At 55.2% G+C, this 15,894-nt stretch overlaps 1 protein-coding gene across 1 annotated transcript; it reads left to right on the top strand.

The window, feature by feature from the left end:
* Positions 1-2,966: 2,966 nt before the first annotated feature.
* Positions 2,967-14,170, top strand: LOC119114780 (galactokinase; the record flags this gene model as incomplete). Its single annotated transcript, XM_037238847.1, is given in 7 exon segments — positions 2,967-3,156; positions 5,294-5,423; positions 6,555-6,680; positions 10,132-10,313; positions 11,739-11,889; positions 12,363-12,483; positions 13,121-14,170. Coding segments are annotated over 7 exon segments (1,014 nt in total), but the record flags the coding sequence as incomplete, so codon positions are not given.
* Positions 14,171-15,894: the final 1,724 nt, after the last annotated feature.

Raw genomic sequence — 15,894 nt, 5'->3', positions numbered from 1 at the left:
ATGGGTTCCGGATGCAAGAATAGCACCCAGACGCCATTGACGCTATAATGCAGCTGCACTGCGATATTTCGGCATCCTTTTACCCTCAGTTGGCACTCAATACCAAAATGTCGCGTACACACTGCGATGCAGAAAGAAAACCCTACGTCCCTGTCCAGGTGCGCAGTATTGGCATTGATTGTGGCAAAGTTGTACAATCTGTCCCGTACGCTGGCAGGGCTTATCAGCAGGTGATAATATCCAAAGTGTCATCCTCTGTGTCTGTTTGGCCTCGTTTGTTCTATATATCTGTAATTTGTTCGTGTGGTGTGCTAAAAAGTTCAGCGAAGGACGTTGTGCATGACTGAGATCCCGTGCGCCGGTGGACTTGAAGGCGAGCAAAGCTGGCGCTTTTAAAGACGTTGCTGCCTTATCAGACATTGCTAGGATCAAGGCCAGCTGATATGATCTTGCTATGCGAAAAGGTACCGACGATTGCGTGAGCATGAGCCCATGCTTGATTTAGTGGCGCACGCCTAACTGGCCTATTTTCAATTTAGTAGCGCACGTGTAAGTGGCCCCTTTCACCACGCGATTTCCGCGGTAATTTTTGAATTTTACGTCACACAGCGTGCCTTTTTGTGCTCGAGCTTTGAAAGTGAAAGTAAAGTCCGGGCTGATCAGGAACTGGCTACTTACAAACGTCCTCCGTGATGAAAAGCTTGCGTCCATTTCATGGCGTGACCCTGCTGTCCGTGACTTGCGTTAATATGAATGTTAATGAATGCATGAACGGTACGGATGAATCCTTACGTTTGTTGTTGATTGGAGTTTTAAGGCGCGCTGACGTCTGAGGTCATTTTACCCCCATAACAGCAAAACGACTTTTGACAATGGATTTTTAGCTGATAAAAAGCAGACTTCACAAAGTTTCTTGTTTCGGCCATCTTCTTACATTTATACATCTACCCGCCGCTCTGCGCACCTGTCGGCCGAATAACCGCCCCGGTCCCATCTGTGTGCCTCGCGCCCCCGTTTCCTGGAGTCTGGTCCCGTTGTCCTCGTCTCAAGGTCAGCGGGTACATTCGGACGATGAGTCGGGGGTGGTCCCAGCGCACGGCCTTGGCGCGCACGTTTCCATCACGTCGACAGGCTTTATTTACTAATCGCGCTAAGACGCCGCACGTCCACTCGAGAGCCTGCAGTAGCGCAGAGGCCGTGGACGCTGCAGGCAGCGGCTCGTCTGACCGCAGTAGTCGCAGAGGCCCGTGACTGCCGGGAGTAGCGGCCCATCCTGACTGCAGTGAGACTGCCCCGTCCCGCTCATTCGTCCACTCATGGACGCTGCAGTAGCGCAGAGGCCTTGCCTATCGGGAGCAGCAGGCCCATCTGCTGCAGTAGCGCAGAGGCCGTGCCTACCGGGAGCAGCGGCCCATCTGACTGCAGTAGCGCAGAGGCCGTGGCTGCCGGGAGCAGCGGCCCATCTGACTGCAGTAGCGCAGAGGCCGTGGGTGCCGCGAGCAGCGGCCCATCTGACTGCAGTAGCGCAGAGGCCGTGGGTGCCGCGAGCAGCGGCCCATCTGACTGCGGTGAGACCGCTTACTCATGAGGTCACTCGTCCCTGCAGCGGCGACATTGGCCGTCGTGACAGCGACAAGACTAGGGACGCATGACAGCAGAGAACCAGAACAGAACGTGCAAAGCTTGTTGTTTTATTTATTTGGACTGGATCAGATTGTGGACAAATGTGTTTATCGCTGCGGTCCTCCGCATGGGTTTCGCTTCAGATGGTGGGGGATGATAAGTCGTGTAAGTATTTGGAGTAGCGTTGTGATACTCCACTGCAAACTTCGTAACTCGCGTGAAATCATCAAAGCTAACGGACAATAGACATGAGGGATTATATCAAACGAAATGCATGCGGAATTAAGAATGATTCCGCACTTTCGGCCCGTGAGCCACTTGGCCTCCTTTGCCACGGAGGTACGAAGCTGAACAAAGGCCGGGAAGTCAGCCAAAGTGATGAAATTCAAAATTTTTGGGGTTGCGCGGCGCGCGTCGTCGCACATGAAAAGCGACCACAATGGCAATAAGTGGCCCAGAAACTACAGCCTCGCAGGGAATCAAGCTCAGTTGCTAATTACGCTGCCCTCAGCACCTCCCATGCAGAACGCCCCGGTTGTCCTCTGTCTTTATCGCCGCGTGACAGCCACCGCTTCGAGCAGAGTAAGGTGTCCCGTGATGCCATCCCTGACCTACCGCCGTCCGAGATGCCGTCCCTGACCTGCCGCCGTCCGAGATGCCGTCCCTGACCTGCCGCCGTCCGGGATGCCGTCCCTGACCTGCCGCCGTCCGGGATGTCGTTCCTGATCTGCCGCCGTCCGGAATGCCGTTCCTGATCTGCCGCAGTCCAGGAGGGCGTCTGGTCCCGGGTGACCCGACCTCTGTCTCCCGTGGTGAAGTCTGAAGTCGGCCGTGTCCCGTGCCCCTCTCCTGGATCCGGGACACGGAACATATCCCTGGTCAGTCCAGTGCGCCATGCCTTGGGCTTTGCATGTCGGTCTGACATAGCCCGTAGTCTCGGCCCCGTGGTGACTCTGCTCCTTCATAGTACCTCGGCCCAGTCTGATGCATCTGACCCCGCCCCTCCCCTCCCCAACAGTACCTCTGGCCACTCTGAACACATCTGATCCCGCCCCCTTGACAGTATATCTGGCCACTCTGACACATCTGATCCCGCCCCTTGACAGTATATCTGGCCACTCTGACACATCTGATCCCGCCCCTTGACAGTATATCTGGCCACTCTGACACATCTGATCCCGCCCCTTGACAGTATATCTGGCCACTCTGACACATCTGATCCCGCCCCTTGACAGTATATCTGGCCAGCCTGACACATCTACCCCCCCCCCCCCCCCTGACAGTACCTGACACATCTGACCCCGCCCCTGACCAGTCTAACGTGACGGCTGCTGCCCTCGCAGGCGCTGCCACTCGTCACGGTCGTCGTGGGCGGTCCGTCCGCCTCGGGCCAGTGTCACGTGACGACGCTGGCGGCCGGCGCAGACCAGCCGCTGTCCGTGCAGTTCGCCCCGCCGTCGGCCGCCGCCCCGCTCACCCCAGGCCCGCCCGCCTGGTCCAACTACGTCAAGGGCGTCGCGGCCAACTTTAAAGGTGCGTCAGCAGCTGGGAGAGGCGATGGAGTGACGGTGCGGGTGGCGCCACCTGTCAACGGAGACGGTGCGTCGGTGATACGTTCCTCAGAAACGTGGACATTTCAGATTTCGTTCATGGCGTTGCTTGGAAAGGATGGACCTGAGATGTCCCCCCCCCCCCCGCCAGTCGTCTACGGGTGTTGCCGTCCTTGTACAAAGCGGCGGAGCGCCTCAGAAAACACGTACCTGCAGCGATGCTGCCCGTTAACCCAGCGGCGAAAACTGAGCTCTTTCTTGACGGAAAGGTCTTGGGATGGAGGAGAGTTGAGGAATTTTTCATGGACGTAGCTGACGAGCGTCACTGCAGCTCGGGAAACAACCGAAGAGCAACAGCGCACGTTGTGGGAAGGTGCAAAAGTTGATGAACTGGCGGAGAGCGATGCCCGCCCGGCGAGGACCCAGTTCGTGACTAATGACCCGGCGTCCGTTACTGAACCTTTTGTTTGTGTGCTGGCTTGTTAACGATGTTTCAGTCGGCGTGGACTATGAGCGTTGGGGTGGAGACAACGACACGTTATGAAGCGCTCGGTGCATTTTCTCCCCCCCCCCCCCCGGGCTTAGCCATTATTTTATCGTGGCCCCGGCCGGGCCCCAGGCAGGCAGACCGACTGGGTATTGACAGGATACCCAGCGCGGTCCCAGATGGCCTTTGCTACATTTTCTGACGGGCCCCGGCTGGGCCACAACTAGGCTGTCTGCCCATGACCTAACTGGGCGCCAGCCTGGCACGTGCTGGACAAATACCGGGGCATCGGCGTGACCTGGGCGGGCGCTGGGCTCCAGCAGGGGCTCTGCTTGGTCTCATCTGGTAGAAACTCTGCATGCTAGCTGGAAACGGGTCCATGCCAGGTATGGGGCCCAGCAAGAAACCTGTGCAGCAGAGCATAAGCTTGTCACGCGAGCAGCGACAGAACACAACAGAACGGACTAACTGACAGCCAGGAAGTGGTGCAAAGAAAATGTACGTTTTATGGAAAAATCGCACAAAGTGAAGAATGACTCCTATTAAAGACAATGTACCAACGTGACCTAAATTTTCATTCCTTCGATCGTCCTTCGGCTATGTTGAGGCGTCATGAAAAGAGGTCGTTACCCTCTCGGCCAAGGGTCCGGCCCCCGTATACGTGTGACACCGAAACCAGAGGTGGATAAAGCATCAGATCTCGGGAGATGCCAAGATGTCTACGTGTGACACCGAAACCAGGGGTGCATACAGCGCCAGATATCGGGAGGTGCCAAAACATGTCCGATAGGAAGGGGAAGTTCCAAAGGTGGCGCAGATTGCACTAAAATCGAAAAATGATTTAGAAATAGATGCTTTCCTACGGTTAGGGTCGATCTGGACCCCTTGCCTTGTATCCGTCTTTTATGGTCTTCGACCGGACCACGTTTTAGATCGAACCGGAACGCGAGCAGCACGCGAGGGAGAGGCGGGAGGGGGGAGGAGGCGGGCGGGACTGCGTGGTCGGATTATTGGCAGCGTGCCAGGATCAGGCACGAGGCAGCCACGCTCGGTGTAGTGCACCGGAAGATGGTTTGAATTTCCTGACTATTGTCGGGTTTTCAGGCAAGGGGTCGAATGGGACAGCCACGGCTTTGTCGTGGATTCACACCCTCACCTGAAGACCCTGAAGTGGCCGACCAACCCTCACATTCCTCCGCCGGGCTTGTCAGGCTCCCAGATGGCTATTGGTGAACCCCTGAACCGGCCATGGGTGGGGTACGGGCCAGCTGGCGCCGCTCCAGCGATGACGCTGGGTCTGACCGCGATCAGGCGCCGCCGACGCCCGACCGCCCGGCGGCGGCGGCCTCGGCAGACCTGAACGCCAGCGCGGGCGGCGACGCGGTAACGAAGCGCAAGAGCTCGGTCTGACCGGGCTTGCGGCTGATCCAGCTATTTCTTCAGACGGGCGCGATCCACGCATACAGCAGCATTATGGTTTCTCGGCGTGTTTTTGTATTGCAGATGTGATGTCTCGATTACGTCGCACACGCATTTAGTACTACCCACATGCAGTAACCGGTAATGGCCCATCGTTCTGTTTTGTCATGTTGCACCCACCCGTGGCTGAACGTGATTCTGCCCCGGTCGGCAGGTGGCGTGGAGCCGTTCGAGGCGGTGCTGGCGTCGACGGTGCCGCTGGGCGCCGGCCTCTCCAGCTCGGCCTCGCTCGAGGTGGCGCTCTACACTTTCCTCGAGGCGCTCACCGGCCGCGCGGCGGAAAGGTGCGGTCCGCCAGGACGCGACGTCCGGCCCGGTACCCAGCGCTGCCAGCGCCACCCCGCGGCGACCCGGCCGCTGTCGCGTGTGGTGCGACCCGAGTAGCGCGCTGGCTCTGTGCTCGTAGGCACTGGGGTGCACATACACTGTGTGGCAGATCAGATTTTACGAGCTGTGGCCGAAGGTCCCGTCTGAGTATGGGTTAGCATTGGAGACTTGCTTGGAGACGGTTTAGTAGCTGTGGTATTGAACAAACCTAAATATGAGCAATGAGTTATCTGAAATATTTGGAACATTGCGCTACTGAGGTGCACCATTTTATTTTTATATTTAGTTGCTTTTGCATTGCATTGCACTCAGGCTTAATATCATTGTAATGTTTTTTTTTTGGACAGCGCTGGTTGACTTTTTGTAATCGCAATACGTGAGCTTTCGCCCTATTTTTGACGAATGCCCCCCCCCCCCCCTCCGAAAAGAACTGGGTTACACGGCTGGCTGTGGCGGGGCAGTTCGTGACCAGGCTGTTTCAGCCTTCACAGCTGGCAGATATCCCGCGTTGATCGTCTCGGAAGGCCGGCCAAAATGGACCGATGCACCAGGTTCTGAAATGAAATCAAATGTTAAAGAATCATTCAGCATCAGTTCTAAACAGCTAAATATAACACCATAAGGAACTTTCGCGGAAGGCCTGTGCGGCTCCTTTACAGTGCTGCCACCAGCTGGGGACGAACAGAGAGCAGCCTAGTCCAGCCAGACTGGGAGCCCCACCACCTCTCCCCCCCCCCCCCCCCCATCCGCCCCAGCCCCCGTGACGCTGGTCGCGGCCTGATCTGCGTGTTTCAGAGCTGTCCCTCGCAGTCACCCCCTGAATCAGCTTGCGCCTCTAGACTACGTGGCGCCGTCTGCCGCGCGTGTTTCAGCCTGCACAGTTGGGCCCCGTCTGCCGCGTCTGTTTCAGCCTGCACAGTTGGGCTCCGTCTGGGGCGTCTGTTTCAGCCTGCACACCGATTCCCGCCTGTTTGTGTCTGCACATCTGAGCCCTCTTTGTCCCGGTTGTGTCAGCCCGAACGTCTGAACCCGTCCGATCCGCCTGTGTCAGCCTGCACAGTTGAGCCGCGTCCGCCCGCCTGTTTCAGCCTGCGTGAGAAGGCGCTGCAGTGCCAGAAGGCGGAGCACGAGTTCCCGGGCATGCCGTGCGGCATCATGGACCAGTTCATATCGGCCATGGGGCAGGCTGATAACGCGCTCCTCATCGACTGCAGGTGCGGGGGAGGGCACGGTGGTCCTGCGGAATGCAAGTGTGGGGGAGGACGGTGGCGGATGCAGGGGAGAGGGGAGGCACGGGGCATGGACCGCTTTGAGCCTCGAAGGAGCCCGTAATATTCTCTGAAATGGCTGATAGACGGCCAAACGGACGCGGTTTCTTTTTAACACAAAACGCAACCAAATCAGGCGTCTTTTGGACTCCAGCGACCAAGAACAGTCGCGATCGAAAGTGAAGGGCCCATTAGCAGACACAAGTACCTATTCGCTGATGAAAAGCGCGGTGATTCGGAAGATCTTAGTGCTCATTACGCTATCTAGAAGCCCTAAGCTGCTGCCTTGGGTACTATATGCCCACTTGCAGTGTCAACAGGATCGATAAGGAGCCTCTCACATTGCCCTTGTTTTCTTTGCATTTGCTCGGAGGGTCCCGCGCTGTTGTTGAGGCCATATTTTCCAACATGTCAGGGCACTCTTATGCATTAGGGGCCCTCAACGGATTCGTCCCATTCGCCGAAAGGCTCTACACGCTACGTACGGGAACCCCATATGGTGACCTACTGGGCGACTCTCAGTTGCTCAGCGGCCGTTCACAGTGGTCGCGGTTAACCTGCCGACAAACTCGTGATATGCTCATGGTTCCACTACTTTGTTCTAGGGTCCTCACAACCTCCTTGCACTTGCTGATGGCTCTTTGCTCTTGTTGAGGCCATGTGTTAACCTGTCCAGGCACAATCGATCGCCCAGGGCTCTCCACATGGGGTATTGAGTATTTCCTGTTTAAAGGGAGTGTTCTACATTTGTAGAAGCTTTTGAGCTGAAATCGTCATCTGGAAGATTAGTGCGTGCAGTTCACAGCCCCCCCCCCCCCCCCTCTAAAGACCCTTCTAGTTTCTGAGCTACATGCCCGCGAAGATGCGCAGACTACTTCGAGGATGCTATTGCAAGGTCACCAAGGTTTCTATGACGTAATTATAACGTCATTTAAACCCTGTCATTCCATTGGCCGTGTGGTGCTCAAGGCCAAGAAAAATGTCATTGTCGAGTCGTCCATATCTGGCGTTCGATTTATTGTCGTCAATTGGCTTTCAATCAATATTGTACAAGGTACGATGACGTTATCAAACAATGCCGTATTGTGTAGTATATTTACTAAAGGGGAAAATTGTGTTGTCTAGAGCAGCCGTTTCCTCTTAAAAGCTTAAAAGCAGTAAAGCGGGCTTATTTTATCATATATCATGCTTGCTCCAGTATTTTTTAATGTAGAACATCCCATTTAAATGGAGGGCCGTTCGTTCTCGTCGGGATCCACCTGTTAATTTGCTCGGGCACGCTCGGTCGTTCGGGGGCCCTCCGCATTGTGTCTTTGGTACTTCTTATTTGCTTAGAGGGTCCTGCGCTCCGTTCGAGGGCCCTGTCTGGCTCTGTTTGGGTTTTGTAAGCAGCGCGCCAATAAGCGTGACACCTCTCAAAAAGTTGAAGTTCTACAGGTGGGTCATGCCGTCCACTACGTTGGAAATTCCGCATGGCCGGCTTGGTGGTCATTCTGACGCCATAAAAATGTTCCATGACGCAATCAGATGGTGGCGTGCTGAGGAGCATATTTACTTGATGGTGAAATTGCATTGTCTAGAACAGTCCTTTGAAGTTCAAACGATGCTAATAGTTACAAAGGAGCTTATTTCATCATATATGATGCCTTGCTTCCATATCTTCAAATGTGGAATATTTCCTTTAACCTGCCGGCGTAGTCTCGGTTGCTTAAGGGGCCTTCCCACTTCCTCGCGGGACCGTGTACTGTTGCTGGGGCCCATGTAAGTTAACGCACAGAGTTACTCGATGCTCAAGGGCCCACTTTATTGGTCCTTGGCACCTACCCTCTGCACTCATTTCCGAAGGGCCCTTCCCTCTTATCGAGACCGGTTTTGTTAACCTGCCCAGGCACTCTTGACCGCGCAGGGGTTCACTATAATGGTCTTGGGCACTTCATCTTTGCTCGAAGGATCATAAGCTGTAGTCCGGGGTCCTGTACATTCATCTGCCAAGGTGCTCTCAATCGTTGGAGGGCATGGATTGCCATGCCCTGGTCTCAGATTGTTCTAGTTTACTCAGAGAGCCCTGTACTATGGCCGATGCCCCACATCTTAACCTGCCCGGGCAATCTCGATCGTTTAGGGGCACGTCAAACTGGTCTTGGGTTCTTCTCGCTTTCTCTGAGAACCCTACACTGTTGACGAGCGTCCCTCTGTTGGCCTCCCGCGGCACCCTCGATCGTTCAGGTATCGTCACTATTGGTCTTGTGTTTTCCATTTTATCGGAGGGTCTGTGTCGTAAGCGAGGACCCCAACGCCAGTCGGCCGGGGCACTCTTAAACGCTCCGGGCCGTGTACATTGATCGTGAGGTCTTCCGATGAAGTCTGAAGGGTCTTACTCCGTTACCGAAAGCCCCACATGTACTTGCGAACGCCAGGGTGTCGCGCCTGGTCGTGTCTACGGACGTGACTAGAATAACTCATGTACACAAGTCATAGATCTACACGATGACAAATTCTCCTCGTGTGTTAGTGTTAGAGTATCTGTCGGGCTTGCACCAATGAACGTATACGCGCAATTTCCGAAGATTATTTTACGCGACGCCGACATCGTATATGTCATTTCCTTTGGTTTTTGCTTTCGTGACACTTAGCATACTTGTGCAACACGTTCTCAATACATTTTGAATGCCAATATGTCTTGCACTCTTTCATTACAGACACAGCAGATACTTCCTGCAATTTTCCAAAAAAACTTTCAACTTGTATGAAACTTTTTTACATGCAAAACAGAAAAATCTGTCATCAACTATCAGCTAATGATAGAGTAACCGGCCAGCCGAAACTATCTTTGGAATAAAGTGTCATGTTTAATTTTAACGCTATTATCAGCCAACTGTAGCTCATTTTGCCACATGTTACCCGAAATGCTTAGCCTCAGAATGACAGGATCCCCCATTATTTGGATAAAATAAACGTACTCCATGTATGTACGCTTGTAGCACATCTAGTTTCGAGAGCTGCGCACAGGAAGAGGATACCAAATGGCATACATACAAATCTTAAGATTAAATGGCTGACACACGATAATTTGTTTTTTTTAGAAAGCCGTCGGTGCCAAGCGGCTCCACGATTTTCTGTGCCCCCCCCCCCCCCCACCTTGATAAAATCCCGCATCCGTCACTGGGGGGGGGGGGGGGGGGGGAGGCAGAGAGTGGTACGTCAGGAACAGGCCGCCAGTCAGCTGATTTTGAGGTCTGTCGTAGACCATTTTGAAGTGTTTTGCCTTTTGCTTAGCCAATGGCTAGCATATATTTTTTGTTAATATTTTCCTTCAAATGGAGAAAACTTTTCCCCTGCCTCACTGTGTTCAAACTTTTCATTGACGCGTAACCCCCGCCGATGGCGCCGCCTACAGGTCGCTCGAGTCAACGCTGGTTCCGCTGGCCGACCACCAGATATCGGTGCTGATCACCAACTCGAACGTGCGTCACGCGCTGACCGGGTCCGAGTACCCGAGCCGGCGGCGCGCCTGCCACGAGACGGCCCGTCTGCTCGGGGTCAAGGCACTGAGAGATGCTTCGATGGCGCTGCTCGACGGTATGGTTCTGCCCGGCCAAAGCGATACCACACTGGTACAGGCCTGGGATGGCTGTGCCGATGTCCGCTCCTCATTTTCCGCCTTGATGTGCTATCGAAATTCTGGTCTTTTTCGCTTGCGTCTGCGCCCCCATCGTACTTCCCACGGTTTCGCCGTTTTGCACCGTTCATGTATTACTCCCCGGTGTGTACACGCGTCCGGGTGGCCGGTGGAACACCCTTCGCTCGGGTGGGGTCAAATTTGCCCCGCTAAGATCTTGAAAACTAAGGAAGATGGAGAGGCCAAATTCACGGGGTAGATTTGCCTGTAGGTGTAGGTCATTTTGGATTGGTGATCTACCCTGACCTTAAGTAAGTCCATGGAACATTTCTAATGCGGTCTCTGTCATTACTATATTTGAAATGAGCACCAGAAACTTCCTCATAAAACCAGGCTCTCAAGTAAAAACGCGGGTTAATCTTGACCTTGGTGTGATTTCCGTGCCTGACCATGGAACTGGTTGGAATTGGTTCCATTAGGTCACTGAGATTGGTTGCAGTTCGAAATTGAATTGGTTTATTACTTAAGAAACTATTGCAGATAGGTAAGGCTTCATCTAACACTCCGTTGTTGCATCACATTAAACGACTCCCTGGATATACCCTTCGCTGGCAGTCATGACCTGACTTTGAAATGCCACAGGTCAGCAACCTCACATGGTACATGTAATTTTCATATGAACAGATCCGGTATTCGATTCTCGACAGCTGTGCAGAAGTTGGCGAGGCTACGTCGCGCCGTTCGGAAACCATTCCTGAAGACCTTCGGGGTCAATTTCACCCCCACCGGAGCGCGTGTTAAAGAAGTCGTAGAGGTCGGGAGGAGAAACGAGGAACTTCCTCCCCTTTCCGAGAAAGTCTGGCAATAAGTTTATGATGTAAGAAAAAATGACTTCAAGAAAGGGTTTGTACGTTCCAGACTGTGAAGGGCTTCTACAACCCCGCGGGTTTCAACCACCTTTCTTGTCGTGACCGCTCTGCCCATCCACTGGTTTACAGCTGCAGCTTCCAGGGAAGGAAGCTCATTTTAACGGCATTTGGGAAGAAAATATGAACTTTCGTAGATTCTGCAAGATATTTGCAGGGGTAACCGAAAAACTCCAATTTATCTATTCGACTTGAGATATTCATTTCCTGTTGGCTTTTCCGTGCCCAGTTGTCTGTGTCGTCCCTAAACCTAAACCATAGGATATAGGGGGACCAAGTTCTGGCCTGGGGCTGTCAGTTCACTGTTTTGTTTGATAAATCTGCGGGTAACATTGATATGACGGCGAAGGCTCGAAGATGAAACGCTTACGCCTCGTTAAATTGAGATGAGCATGTCCCTCCACCGAGCCCTCCGCTAGTGGTCGCGCCCGTGGCTGTAACGGCCACCATAACCTGCAGAGCGGAAGGCAGACATCTCTGAGGAGGACTTCCGGCGAGCCCGGCACGTGGTGACGGAGATCGCGCGCACCGAGGCGGCGGCCACGGCCTTCGCTGACGGAGACTACGCCACCGCTGGCCGGCTGATGAACGAGAGCCACGCCTCGCTCAGGTGAGAGCTGCGCCTCGCTCAGGTGAGAGGGGCACCTCGCTCAGGTGAGAGCTGCGCCTCGCTCAGGTGAGAGCCACGCCTCGCTCAGGTGAGAGTAGCATCTCGCTCAGGTGAGAGTAGCATCTCGCTCAGGTAAGAGCTGCGCCTCGCTCAGGTGAGAGCCACGCCTCGCTCATGTGATTGCCGCACCCACTAATGGAACGGCTAAGGAACACCCAACACGTCGAGGAAGCGGTGTTTGTGCCTTCGCAAGGAAACCCGCACGCCAGGTTGAGGCAGACGTTATTTTTCAAATCGGGATTCTGCCCCTGCGTCAGAGATCATGCCGAGGATATGTAAAGCACGTAAGGGGCATGTGAAAGACATGCCTCTCACATGAGATGTCAGAGGCTTGTGCCGAGGCTAGCTGGACGTTGGCGGGCGCAACAGCGTCAGTGTGTGGCCTACAGCCAGCGACCCTCCCATCCTGCCAGGGACGACTTCGAGGTGTCGTGTGCAGAGCTGGACCAGCTGCAGGAGCTGGCCTCCTCGGTGGACGGCGTGTTCGGGTCGCGCATGACCGGCGGCGGCTTCGGCGGCTGCACCGTCACCCTGGTCAGTGAAGCAAGCAGCGGCCGCCAGAGGACGGCCACGCGTCCAAGCAGAGCTTGTCGGAGCGGCCTGATTGGTTGCCTGAGCGAGCGCCGGTCTTGCCGCGCCTTCACCGGCCCCCTGTAGGGCTCGTGATGAGAAGGCCTAAGCTGCAGCAGGCCGTGCGATAGCTCAAACTTGTCCCGCATAAGCCCCTTGTGTCCACATGTCCGTGTATCTTTGCCGAGTTTCGCAAACCCAATGTCCCGCCAGCCCGGCCAGCCCACCAGGGGCGCGCAAGGATGTCCCAACACACTGGGTTCTTTGTTAAGCTTTGTGCATGCCTCAAGCAGAGACGGATGTCAAGTGACGTCATCCATTGAAGTCAAGTGATTGGACAGGGCGGTGTTTGCTTACATACCAAAGAAAGTGCTGGAAACCGGGACTTTCTTCGGAATACTCGCCGGGAAGACCGCTAGTCTTCGAACTCTGATCTCTTTCCGTGCCGCAAAAGTTACGCCTCAAATTTGAAGTGTGCCTTTCCTGGTTCTCGCCCCGTGTTGCCTGCCTCACTGGGTGCCTCACTGTCTCACTGGGTGCCTAACTGCCTCACTGGGTGCCAGCCATCTTTTGCCTCGATCTCTGCCTCTCCATGTTTCAGCTGAAGCAGACGTCGGTGGAGGCCTGCATAGCGCGGATGCGTGAGGGCTTCTCGGGCTCGGCCACCTTCTATGTGTGCCGGCCGGCTGACGGCGCCCGCGTCGTCCCCACGTAGGGCCACCGCAGGGAGGCTGCGCAGGCTGAGCAGGACCCGAGGCTGATTGCGCTGGAGGGAGACGGCGGAATGACAACGCCCTGGGGGACCGTATGCGTACTGAGACCGGGGGAGGCTGCGGGACTACACCACCCAGACTGCAGGAGCACCGAACCGAGGTCGGCAGCACCACACGGAGAGGCTGTAGTGCTGCACGGACCGAGGGAAAGGGAGACGGGGACCGCGCTGGCCGACGCAGTGCCGCGCCAGAGGGTCAGGACCGAGCCGGTCTGCGTCAAGCCGGAGTGGCGACCCCGCCGACCTCTGCTCGTGTCGCGCGCCCTGCCTGCGTGCGGGAGGAAGGTTAAAAGTCAGGGGTCAGAGGGCGATGTCGTCCGTCGCTCAGGCATTCGGGTAGTCTTTGACTTGGATCACGAAGGAAACGCTCAGCCCAATTTATTTCAGGTTTACTTGGGGACAGGGCAGGCCATTTTATGAAGTTAAAGGGCGCGTGGACGTCGGCCATTTTGCGCCCATGACTAGAGCTAAGGAAGTGTCACTCAGTGATAATTTACGCGATTTGAGCGTGACAGAAGTTAATGAGCGACCTTAGTTACAGCTGACTGAATGATTACGAGCCCCTGGCCGACATTGGTAGTCCAAACGGACGATTTTTATAGAAGCTTGCACTTAACATTGCCCGCGACTCAGTACAAATCAGATAAAAAGATGGAAGGATCGATTCAGCTAATTAATTCCACCGGCCGTATCCAACTGCGGGCCTCCGTCGACAGGTGTTGGCCGTCTGCACCCGTCTTGTCCGTGTGTGTGTGTGTGTAGGCGTGCAAATGTGCAGAAACCGAGCTGTATCTGGACCACCACTGACGTCGCATGACGGACCAGCCCGATCGCCGCCATTGAAACGCGCAGCTTAGTTTAGGGATAGCAATACACGACCGAACTTGTTGATTGCTTTGGCAGATGCGTCCTCCGTGGTAACCACGCTGGCCTTTTTCCCCGTTTTAGTTGGAGCAGCGATTCGTATTCGATAACCCGACTGCTTCTAGAAACTACATTTTCTGCGTGTCGTTGGGGCTCTACGACGCACTCAGATGCTGAGGCTATATGGCGTCGCCTGCCTCTCACCCTGATGCGATGCGCGGGTACCGCGGGGAATCGAACCCCGTATCTCTGGTTTCCCAGACGCGCCGCGGCTATTGCACACGCGTTAACCACTATATCGGCGTCCCATCCCTATTGGAAAGACTCGCCGGCGCGACCGCCAGTCTTCTAGTGCATCACAGAGTGCAGTCCGAAATCGCCATTCGGTTCCACTGTCAACACGTCGGAACGCATACGTGTCTAAAATGCAACATGTCTATTTATTAGCATGATGCAACGTACGCTGGCATTACAAAGCAGGACAAATGCCACGAAGAACACACGTCTGACAAGCTACACATACGACAAAATAATAACTTCATTGGAAGTGGCGTGGCCATGCGATGTGTGGACATTTTCAACGTAAAACAACCGCGCGTCACGAAGTGCTCGAGCACAGCACCGCCTGCTTCGACACGGTTACCAGCACCGGCTGGTCCGACAAGGTAACACCGCTTGGTTCGACATGGTTACGAGCACCGCTTGGTTCGACACGGTTACCAACACCGCTCGCTCGGTTCGACACGTTTATCAGCGCCGCTCGGTTCGACACGGTTACGAAACGCCAGCGGACTGTTCAGACGTCAGATCAAAACAGCGTACCGAAGACGCTGCCCCCAGGACAAACATTGCCCCATAACGGTCATAAGCAGAGCACCACCACACGGGAGCGCCACGTGCGAGGAGCAACACATGACCGAGATGCTGCAGTCCACGTGACGGAGATGCGGGTCACGTGATGGAGGTCCAGCTGACAGAGTGGAAATGCAGGCGATACCCAGCTGCATGCCACGGCAGGTATACAGGTCACGTGACGGAGGTGTGGGTCACGTGACGGAGATGAAGCTCGGTGACAGGCTGCCAGACGCCGGCGGGCTGCTGCGTGATGTCTACGAAATCCGCTTCAGTTAGCCTAAGAGTGTTATCACAGGCTGACTCAGCAATACCATCAACACCTAGCAACGTTATAACATGCAACCATGCCGTGCCCTTCATAAACACATTGCCAGAACCATAACATGGCGCTGGGTAACTTAAATATCGAGCGCATCGCCCATCGCGACCAATGGTGTTCGTACGGTCAACACCACGCCCACTCTCGCTCCTCACTACCAGCACTCCGGGCCAGCCATCAGCGGGCTAGCCCAGCGGTCACTGGGCTGGCACGGACCCTCGCTCACCAGTCCGGGAGCGACACTTCCAACGGATTTGCAGCGAGGCCACTCTTTTTTTTGGGGGGGGGGGGCGGCTACACCAATTACTGACAATTCCCCATGCACGAGCAGCCCTTCCCCGGCAGTGACCCGCCGCCGCCTGGCGGCCAGCCTTAGTACTGCCAGCGGGCGAGGTAACCGCTGCCACGCGGTGATGCCACGAATCAGATGCCAGCTGCGGCTGGTTGCTACAGTCCATCCAGTCTGTTGGAAGGCCACGATAGTTTGATGATGAATGGGGCTTATGGGCGGCGGACGGCCAGGGTTATTTGGCGCCCATAGCGAGATATTTCAACGGGGCGCGCA

Source organism: Pollicipes pollicipes, unplaced genomic scaffold (genome assembly GCF_011947565.3).
Source record: "Pollicipes pollicipes isolate AB1234 unplaced genomic scaffold, Ppol_2.1 Scaffold_1080;HRSCAF=1254_pilon_pilon_pilon, whole genome shotgun sequence".
In the NCBI taxonomy this organism is placed as follows: Eukaryota; Metazoa; Arthropoda; class Thecostraca; order Pollicipedomorpha; family Pollicipedidae; genus Pollicipes; species Pollicipes pollicipes.
Note: the sequence above shows the minus strand (reverse complement) of the source record. Positions and strands in the feature narration are given on the sequence as shown.